The 11,479-nt window shown below is 37.2% G+C and overlaps 1 protein-coding gene across 1 annotated transcript; it reads right to left on the bottom strand.

Moving 5' to 3' along the window:
• Positions 1 to 6,060, bottom strand: LOC107793702 (uncharacterized). The gene is made up of 4 exons (XM_016616108.2): positions 5,882 to 6,060; positions 3,826 to 3,893; positions 2,816 to 2,949; positions 1 to 836 (listed from the first exon to the last, which is right to left on the bottom strand). Exons 1-4 carry the CDS (start codon positions 6,024 to 6,026, stop codon positions 317 to 319), a joined length of 867 nt encoding a protein of 288 aa, XP_016471594.1. The 5' UTR covers positions 6,027 to 6,060; the 3' UTR covers positions 1 to 316.
• Between the last annotated feature and the right edge of the window lie 5,419 nt (positions 6,061 to 11,479).

Genomic DNA, 11,479 nt, shown 5'->3' with positions numbered 1-11,479 from the left:
TTTAGAAGACTATATAATAGTGGGTCCGATCAAAAAAGATACTCTTAACAAAAACATTAAGCTAGAAATGATCAAGATCAATAGGAAACTAATAATACATTCTTGGTCTTGCCTGTGGGAGTTCTGAGTCTCATCTCTGACATAGTCAAAGAAAAAGGGGACCTTTGATGAATTGCCTGATATACTCCACACAAAGTACTGAATCCTAGATGTAACATGTTACCTTCGTGTGAATCTTGAAATGATCATTGTTCATTGCAGCATCTTATAAGCCCTTGTTCCATCATATGAAGAAAATACGATCGATGGTCCATTGTCATGATTCTAAGTTACTCATACCTCCATTGACATGGAAATATGATTTGAATACCTGACGAAGAATCTTTCGTTTTGTTGAATCAAGCATGTTTGCTCTATGTCCCCTATAAACTCCAAGCCTCAGCATTTCTTTCCCCTCTTTGACAGCTCGTTTTCTCACATCTGTCAGTGAACTCACTTCCATGGAATCCACACTTGTCTTGCATTCAGATTTCTCTGCTACATTTTCTGCTTGCTCCTTGTTGTTTTTGGCATTATCATTGTTCGGTTGGCTATCCTCGTTATTATCAGGACTCTTGTTTCCCCACCACCTATATGTTACAGTAGACAAGCCATCCGATGGAAACCCATACTTGAATTCATCATAACTGACTGAAGTTGCTTTTGTCAAGTTAGAGATACGGAAATGCGGTAAACTTCCAGATTGAGCATTCCTGGTACCTTGCTGCTGTGAGAAAGCTCCCGCTTTTGGCATTTCCATTGTGGAGCTAATACTCTTGTTTTGCAATGGGGAGCCCCTACATTAAAATATTTGAAGGAAAGCATCTCAATAGACGCTAATGATTTATATACTTCTGTTCTGTAGTACAGTAGTTTGAAGATAATGCAATAGATATTCCAAAACTCAGGATTAGCTCAGAAAACAATCCACGTAATATTTAGTATGGTAATAAGAGAATACATTTATTATAAGCTAAATCATCTAAAATTGTAATATGGACGGTTTTGTTATTAAGGAAAAATAATCTTACATTTGGTTAATAACTGCGTCGATGGACTGAAATTGGAATCAAACTTTTGGGGACAATAATGTTCTTGATCTATCAAAGTTTATGTTATTTAATCTACACCTAATTCTTAAATAAAGATAAAAACTATAAATAATTTAACACATGAAATAAGACATAAATGTGTAAAAAGTTAAGACATTAAATAAACAAATTATAATCAAATAATTTAATAAATATAAGTATAACATTACATTTGGTTGGTGCATAGATCAAAATTCGGTTCCAACGTAGCCTCCCACATCATATCAAAGGGGTAAAATCTATCTTTTTGGGCTTTATATAGTTGAATTTTGATCAGTGTATAAGCAATGCCACCTGTCACACGATATTGAATAATATTTAAATACCCTATTTTGCTAATATGTCAAGCGTATAATAAAACACCAAATTACTATATGGAAATGTAACCTGGTGTATCAGATTTTTAGAAGTAATGCAATCTCTTACATAGTATACAACAACAACAACAACAACCCAGTATAATCCCACTAGTGGGGTTTGGGGAGGGTAGTTTGTACGTAGACCTTACCCCTACCCTAGGGTAGAGAGGCTGTTTCTGATAGACCCGCGGCTCCCTCCCTCCAAGAACTCCCCACCTTGCTCTTGGGGTGACTCGAACTCACAACCTCTTGTTTGGAAGTGGAGGGTGCTCACCACTAGAGCAACCCACTCTTGTCTCTCTTACATAGTATCTAATCGGCATATATCAAATATGCAACTGTTAGTCTGTTATTATGGTGGTACACCCACTCCCATTACCAATACCGCACCACATCCCCCCTCCCTTCCCACTCCTTTGTCACACGAATCAATTGAACAAATGAGTCAAATACATAATCAAGTCGTACTCATTCACATGATTCTAAAGCAAGTCACAGGGTAAAGCTGCATGTATCCCTCAACTGTCTACTGCAGTATGTATCAAACAGAGAACTAGAACATATAAGGCAATGTAAAGAGGATTGTTCAGAATGACAACATATTGCATTCCTAGTAACTATAATTATTTCCACCAAGCTCCAGTAAGAATCTCTCTACAAGCTTCACTCCCAATCAAGCTTTCTAAGCCCATACAATTTGTTTTCTAACGAAAATTTTGGCTGTGGGTATTGCATTCAGTTCCCAACCTGAGAACCATATAGCCAGATGATCTGGTACTAATATGGTTTAAGGTTGACAGGCTTCTTGAATGATAGTAGCTTTATGGAATATAACCATTAGTGCACAAACAACTGCTTAGAAGTGTCCCGTCTGTTAATACAAAATTCATACAGAAAATTTTAAATCTGAATGGTATAGAGGATAGCTCATAGCTGTGCAGATACTTCAGTAGTGAAAAAGAGGATCTGTAAAGGTTTTAACTTTGGAATTTCTATCTTCTACAACAGCCCTTAGGGAAGATGACAGAAACTAGGCCTGAGATTACTCATGAGCCCTGACATATCAAGTAAACTGGTAAAGCTCCTCGTGTTCTTAATCAATCATTAAGAGCCTTACTGAAACATCCAACATTGGAAAGATAAAAGGTCATGCTCGAAGCAGCATTTTCGGTAACAAGTCCAAAAGTGGACTGATGCAACTACTTTGAGTATTTAACTCGTTTAACTGGTCAGATTCGATAGCCATTTTCTATGTAGTTTATTGATATGATCAGACATAATAAGTTGGACTCCGCTAACAAAAGTATAACATGTTAAATGACTTACGGAAATGATGAGATTGCAGAACTGGCTAAAGAATCACGCTTCTCTCCAGCAGCTTTAGGGAATTCCACAGATCGCTCCTGTTTTTCCCTCGATGCCTCCTCCTTTATATCTTCAATACACTTTCCAGAGATGACCTGAAAATCTCAAATAAATACAGATGCATAAGCAAGCATCGCACAAGCATTTCATAGGAACCCACTACCACAATAATGTTTAGGCTAACAGGCAAAATAGAACACGTGAATCATATCTTATAATTTACTGTAGTGTAAGTGTCGTAACAACCTGGTAAAAGGTTACGGGCTCCTTCAGACAGACTTCAGGTGATGTGAGTGCTTAAAATTTACTGTGCAATGATCATGCCTATTGGTGTGCAGTGAACAGTTTAATTACACAGAAACTATCATATAAATAGTTTTCTATAATTAGATCAATAATATTTGATCTGACAAGAAAAATATCACAACATATAGGGTCACAAAAACATTCTACCATCTGGAATCAATAAGGTATTCTTTATCATAGAAGAACCAAACCAACAGGCAACAGTGCTGGTATGATAAATCTTGAATTTTCTCCGCATTGTTGGGACTCTATGTTCAAGAATTTCAGTCAATATATACTCAACATCAAAAGGGAGATAAAAGTTATGTTCCTTCCCTAAGCTCCAGTTAACCGTCATATTTTTCGTTTCTTTCGTCCATTTACCCTTCTAGCTACACCCCACCATAAAAAATCATGTTTATAATATATTTTGCTAGCATCACAAAACTGTCAAAATGTGAGTTGCAATCTTTTTAGAAGTTTAATGGGAAAGATCCCCACCATCAATAGTTTGACCGATAAGCTGCCGAAATGTGAAAAGTTTAGCAGCCTAGTGTGAACTTATTGATTATTTCTTCTCTTAGTTATTTAGCAATGAAATCTCTTAAGGGAATAATGTTGATGCTTCGAAATAGAGAAACTTCACTTTTCAAATGAGTACAATAAATCATCCTTGTATAGCCTACCTTTCGATACGGCCACCTCACCAGACCATTCTCATAGCATATTTTCTTCAGGACACTTGCACAAACACCTAGAAGATAGATGCCAATTAGATCAAATGTTCTTGTAATATTATGAAAAAGAAAGTGGAGATTGGCAAACATTGTCACAACTGAGTTTACAGTTAAAAAGTAGAAATTGACGAGCATAACAGTTCAAAAATAGTATGATCAATTTTTCTCTGATTCTCTCCTTGTTCTCCCAAAAAAAAAAAAAGTAATATGGTCAAGTCCTGAAGTGTAATGTATAAACTTTGTCATTTGCTTATGAAACTGACTGTAATGAGATGGGGTATTTGGGGAGGGGGGGGATAGGACATCAAAGGGAACTATAGCAAGTAACAGCTAAACATGCAACACCAACAAGCAATTCAAGATTTTATGACTTCTTTTCGTAGCAACTGGAATGCAGGTTTTGGGGGGTCTAAGTTACTTGCTCATAGTTGTTAATATGTTTCATCCTTTCAGACACTTGATTCCTGGATTTGAAATTAGTCAAACAGAATTACAAAATTTCTAGTGCACATAAACATTGTGACTCGGTGAGAGTCATTAACTTTTTCTAGTGCAATAACAATAGTCAGACAACATACTGCCTCTTGAAAGTGCTCTGGTGCATATGAACATGTCATTGTGAAAAAATAGAATAAGTGGAAAAGCAAATGATATAAGAAATATCAATGCAGATCAAACTTTTGGAGTAGCTACTTCAGACATTATCGAATTTTTTAGCAGAAAAAGGAAATCTAGTTGATATTCTAACAAGAGAGGTTAGCTTAGTTATTGAAACGACTCTACTTCTAACACGTAGGTCAGAAATTCAGAATTCCAGCCATACCGGGGAATAGGCAGACAGAGGCAGAGCTAGAATTTCAACCTTATGTGTTTTGAAATTTAGAAGGATGACTTCAAGTGTTAATAACTGGGTTCTAAATTTAATATTTGTACATATTCAATAAATAAATTTAACACAAATAAACTATTTAAACAAAAGCTATTGCGTTCGCCCGAACCCATCACCGGGCTACTAGCTCCGCCCCTGTAGGCAGACAATCACGGTTTATCGCCTAGGGTGGGGTGGGTTAAAAATGTCTTGATATTTAGGATACCCCATTCTTCTCCAAAATCCACTATCACAACTTCCATATTTGTTTATTGTTTGGTTGATGCTCAATTTATCATGGCCGAGTTGCAATTAAATGGTTAAAAGCATTTCTTTGTGGACGGCACTGCACAGCACAGATGCAGTCATACTCGTGCATCATAGGAGGAAATTATTCTGAATGTCTCTATTTTTTTCTCTATATCCAGTTTTCATAATACCACCAAGGGCTATGGTGGGATGGATGGGTCCCTCCACCCTTTAATTAGAGGCCTCGGGTTCGAACCTGTCCTGGGCACGGAGAAACCCCTAGAACATAGCATTTCCCCATTTAATGGGCCCTATGCAGCCTGAATCTGGATTAGACGGCTAGTGGGTACCAGATACCATATGGTTATACAAAAACAAAAAAACCAAAAAAAATAAGGTTTTCATAATGACCAATCTAGCTACATTGCAGCAACTATTTTCCAAAATTTCAACTACTTCCCCAGACCCATGACAACACACAAACAGATAAAAATTTATATTAAACTAGATAGATATAGTGGGAAGTAGCAAGTTATTCTATGAGTTAATCGAGCTGCAAACAAACTGAGCCGAACACGATAAATAAATAAATTAATAAACCACTAAACTAATAGTTTTAGGTTTAGCCTACAAACATCATTTTTAAGCCAGTAACACAGAATATCACTGCACCTATACACTTTTGCAGCAGTGAGTCTAAACTTAAGTGACGTTTATTCTAGAGTTATACATATGTTTAAAAAGAATTACTTGTCGGAGCTCGTTTTTGCAAATAGTAGCCAAAAATTCAAAATCTGAGTTTGCAACTCTAAAACAAACGGCACCTAAGAATAAATATATCTTGAGGAATTATTATTATTTATCAGAGGGTGAAGTGAGGAGAATTACCTAGGGATTCAGCAGCATCAGAGAGAGGCAAATTGAACAACTTGGAGACCTGATCGAACGATATTGATTTTGGGTCGGTACTTGGGTTCGGAGTCGGATTCTGAATCGGGTTAGAAATTGGACCTGAACCCTGCAGATTACTCATGTTGAATTGGACCCGTGGCTGAATCAGAGACGATGATAAATAAATGTTAGCTAATTCGGTAACTTTTTGCGGACCAGCATTTTTAATATTTTTTGTCGGCTAGTTAACTCTCTATGAAAAATAATTTTAACATTGTATCACCCTTTAAATAATACAATATTTAGTTGGATTAATTAAGAAAATTAATTTCCGAATAACTAGTGTAGCATTTTTTGATCGTATGAAAAGATTCTGGCATAATTATTGCATTATTTGGTTTGTAGTACTAATTAATATTTAAATTAAGTTATACATATTTAATTGTACTAGTTTTAAAATATACGCATTGCGCGTGTATCCTATTTCAATAAATATAAATTTTAAAAAACTATATAAATAATCTATTAAAATTTATGTTAGAGTTATAAAATTAAAATTAACAAAAGTGTAGGTTTCTAAACATTATAGATCCTAATTAGCTAACTTTTGAAGAAACTCTTAGGACAAAAATACAACTATTCTATTTCTATGATCAATAAGAAATGTCATATCAATTATTTCCAACATATTAGAAAAGACTAAATACTATTGCAAAAGGTATTATTCAACCGCTATATTTTGATTTACTCTTTCTTCATTTTGGAGTGAGTTTTCTTTCTCCGCTCAAGCACATAACCATATGCATCTGAGTATTTTCTTTTATGGAAGTAAGAGTAAAATTATAATGGAATTACTTGCCGTTAAAGGATTCTAAAAGAACTATATTAATCTATGAGCGCAAAATATGGAGCTTATTTTTTAAAAGAATCCCTATACTTTGCACAAAATTAGTTACACCCCTAAATAAATTATACAATTAGCTATTTGATCCAACTGTATGTTTTATTTTTGGGGGGCTAAATTTGTAAAAACTTAGCTGGAGTTTCACCATAAATAAAAATAGCTTTAGCTAAAATAATAAAGTACTAATTATGTATTATTTTTATTATTATTTGTTAGATGCACATGACTATTTATTTTAATTGTGTATTTTATTTTCGGGTCAAATCCATAAAAGAAAATTTGGCTAGAGTGTTATTATTTATGTTTACCCGTAAAACGGTACAGTTGAATTTGTTTGTGGTTTCTAGACAAGTGAATTAATTTGATCCAAAAGGTAACGAAATAACTGATGAAATATAAAATACTTAGCCTTAGAATGTAGATGAAATGACAGAACTAAAAAGTCCTGAAAAAAGGTTTTCGGGCACAATAATGATGGGGTCAAAAAGCGAGAAAGCACGATGGTATTAAAATTCTGTATAGAATGTAGTATCAGTTAGCTAGAAAATTTGTTTCTTTTACAATGATAACTGAGTTCTCTATTTATAGCTATGTCTAGGGAAGGAAGTCATATGATCATGCCTTTCTTTAATGCCAATTATGAGGGTCATTGATGAAGATGTAACGCTAGACATAAATGTCAAAGTCCTTGTAACGGGTCATCTTCCTTAATGCTGCAAAATATTCTGTATTAAATGTTACCGGGCGCAAAGCATTTAATACTCCTTTTATGATCGTTATTTCTTCCGGTGACAAGCGGAATAGCTATGTTCGGTGACCATCCCCATATTGTGTTCCACGTGTCATTCCTTTAAGTGGCCACATGTCATGTCGTATTTTTTCCTATACATATAGCCCCCTGCTTTTCGGTGACACAATCTTGAGTTACCGGGAAGTTGGTAGAAAGCACCTTTTTGGGGGATATTACTATAACTCCCTTTGAAGTTTTCTGACAGTTGATTAGACGCATGTCTCTCCGCATTTAAAGCCCCGAACACGTGTTATCCCACGATTCAGCAAAGCTTTTGCCGATTATCGAGGTAATCATGGCCATGAATTTAGCCACCAAAATTTTACTTATGCACATCATCCTCCTCTTATGTATTTCATAATTTCTTAAACTTCTAACTCGCATCTCTATTTCCCAACCTTTCTCTGATCTTCTTCTAACTAAAAATTTTTCTTCCTTCTATTCCAATGGCTTCCTCTTTAAAATGTGCTAGTTCTTCAAAGGGCAAGAACAAAACCGAGGATTCCGTTCCTCCAACAGTGGGTTCCATCATCCTAAGAAGGCTTAGTACTTTGAAGGATTTTAAAGAGAAATTTCCTACTGCTAACCCTCGCACATGAGTTGTACCCGTCTTCTATTCGACCTTCCAGTGTTCCTGCTGTGAAGGAGGACTATCGCTGCCCTGAGTTAGATATTATTGCTCTTGATTTATCGGAGCGAGTGACCCTTCCCAAGGAAGGTTTTACATATTTTTTCACGTATCCCTTTACTTTGGGTGCATTTTCTTTGAGCGGAGAGCTCGATACCGTGATTACAAAATTTTGCCTTCGCTACCAAGTGTGTTTGGTACAGTTAAGCCCTTCAGTATGGAGGACAGTTTCCTGCCTTTGACGCCTGTGTCAGGAAACTGGGGAAGAGTTATCATTAGCTCGTATGATGAACCTTTATTCCCCAAATATTTTTCGGGGAGGTATGATAAATCTCTATAAACATGGCCACCATGATTTGTTGACTAGCATGGATGATGACAACAACCGTGGGTGGATGGAATGGTTCGTTGCAGTTATTACCAGTGATATTATTCCAACAACGGCTTCATCCTTTTCGGTTTCTTGGAACCGTTCTCGTAAGTTCCCTTTAATACACTTTCTCTTACTAAATATTCTTTTATGTCTGTATTGATCCTTCAAACTTTGTATGTTATAGCGACTCGATGGACCCCACCGGTGGTAGAAGGCTTGGACCAGTGGGTTCAGAAGATCTTGGATATCACAACGCCCGAAACTCGTTTGTGAAAAGAGTTGTCCCTTAAATATGGGTGGAAGGCCAAAATCATGGTAACTTTATTTTACCTTGTCATAATTACCCCAAAATCCGGTGGCATAAGTGCATGAGCATCAACTAGAAATGTAAAATAACATACAACATCTGTCCAGAATACAAATTTAGACAGGAGAAATATAAATACTCTGAAGAAGACTCTGCCGGCTGCGGGTCATAATATGGAATGCAACTCACGTAAGTCCCCGCATGCATACACGCTTATACTCTCACAAGGCCACTAGTCACATATGTACCTGCACAAAATATGTGCAGGAAGTGTAGTATGAGTACGTAATCAACATGTACCTAGTAAATATCTAGCCTAACCTCGGAGGAGTAGTGACGAGAGGTCGACATCGACACTCACTAGTGGTCCAATAACATCAGGTACAGTAAAGAGGTAAGTAAATACGAGGCAGAGTAAATAAATGAGATAAATCACGTGGTACAAATCCCCCTCTTTACGAGGAACTCAAGCTCTCCATTAAAAATTCCCTCCTTAACCGGAGCATATATATAGATATAGTGGATCTCATCAGATAGATTGTCATAACTCAAATCAGGAAAACTCATAGATACACTGGCTTCTTGCCAAATATTACGCATGATTCCATGAGGATATGATATAGGAAATGTCGAGACGTACGACCCGATCCAACATAAATATTTAAACTATGCACTGTCGAGGGTCGAACGGCACAAACCATAGATGCATCTATTAAACTGCCGAAGCGAACGGCCCGCTCCCATGAGATTATGGTACATAAATCCTGTCGAGGCGATCGAACCAATCCTATAAGAGTGAAATACATAATCCTGCGGAGGCGAATGACCCGATCCCATTAGAGTGAAATACATAATCCTGCCGAGGCGAACGACCCGATCCCATTAGAATAAAAATCTTTGACGGGCCCTTGACCCCACTCACGAATAAATGTGTGAGTTGTAATTTCTTTAACAAAAACCTTTCAATAAAGTATATATATCACAGAAACATGCCGTAAGAGGAGTAAAGTTATTCGGTGACTAATCATGAACTCGTAAAGTCTCTACAATAGCAAGTCTAGTCTCAAGTAAAAATGTAAAACAGAGGAATTTAATAGGCGAGAGAATACTCAAATAGTGCAGCTACATCATGATGTGAACCTAAGCCTACCCAGACAATAACATGAATGTAGCTACGTATGGGCTCTCGTTACCTCGCACGTACGTAACCCCCAAAACAAGTAGCACACATCAACATACAACACCTAGGGATATTTTACCCCTCACAGAGTTAGACAGGAGACTTACCTCGTCTCAAAGCTTACTTTCCGGTCCAAAATTATGCTTTAAATCCTCAACTCAGTGCCAAACGATCGAAGCTAGTCAAATGTTATATAAAATAGTCAATACATGCTTAAGAGTTCACATCTTAGCTATTAAAGTGATTTTTCCAACCTAAATTGAAGAATTCCTAAAATTCACCCCCAGGCCCATGTGCCCGGATTCCGAAAATTTTCGAAGATAACTACTACCCATAACATCATGAACTCAAATATATGATTTGTTCTCAATTCCATGCACTAATTCGTGGTCGAAATCCAAAAATATAAATTTTTAGGTTTTTTTCAAAATCCCACAATTTCTATAAATTTTCATACTTGAATCCATGTAAAACCCATGTATTTAACTCACAATATGAAGAAATCACTTACCCCATTATAGTTGATGAAGATAACACTCCAAAAGTGCTCCAAAATCGGCTCCCATGGACGAAATAAAGTGAAAATGAGCCAAACCCCCAATTTAAAGAGAACACACTGCCCAGCGTTCATCGCACCTACGGTGATCTGACCGCTTATGCGGCTCCGCAGATGCGGTCCAAATTACGCTCCTACGGTCCTCACTGCCCAGCCAAGAACTCGCACCTGCAGAAGTCTTTTTGCTTCTGCGGGCATCGCAGGTGCAACCTGCTCTCGCGCATCTGCGCATTTTTATGCACCAGCGGCAGCTGCCTCGCTCCTGCACACCCGCAGGTGCGCTGCTCCAGTCCGCTTCTACGGCTGCCCCAGCTCCAATCCATTCTCGCTTCTGCAAGCAATTCACCCCACCCGCGATCTCGCACCGGCGGCCAAAGTTATGCAAGTGCGATTACACCAGAAGCATTAAGCTTCAGAAACTCTTAAGTCTAAAAATCGATAGGTTAACCTTCCGGAATCCACCAGAGGCCCTAGGGACCCCAAAACATTATACCAACAAATCCTAAAACATAATACAAACTTAGTCTAGCCTTCAAATCACGCCAAACAACATCGAAATCATGAATCGCACCCCAATTCAAGCTTAATGAACTTTAGAACTTCAAACTTCTACATTCGATGCCAAAACCTTTCAAATCACGTCCGATTGACCTCAAATTTTGAACACAAGTCACATTCGACATTACGGACCTACTCCAACTTCCGGAATCAGAATCCGAACCCGATATCATAAAGTCCACTCCCGGTCAAACTTTTCAAAAACCTTCAAATTTCTAACTTTCGCCAAATGGCCCCGAAATGACCTACAGACCTCCAAATTCACTTTCGTACATGCTCCCAATATATGAATCACCATA

Source organism: Nicotiana tabacum, chromosome 21, assembly GCF_000715075.1.
Source record: "Nicotiana tabacum cultivar K326 chromosome 21, ASM71507v2, whole genome shotgun sequence".
NCBI lineage: Eukaryota > Viridiplantae > Streptophyta > Magnoliopsida > Solanales > Solanaceae > Nicotiana > Nicotiana tabacum.
This window is presented reverse-complemented; position numbering and strand designations above follow the sequence as displayed.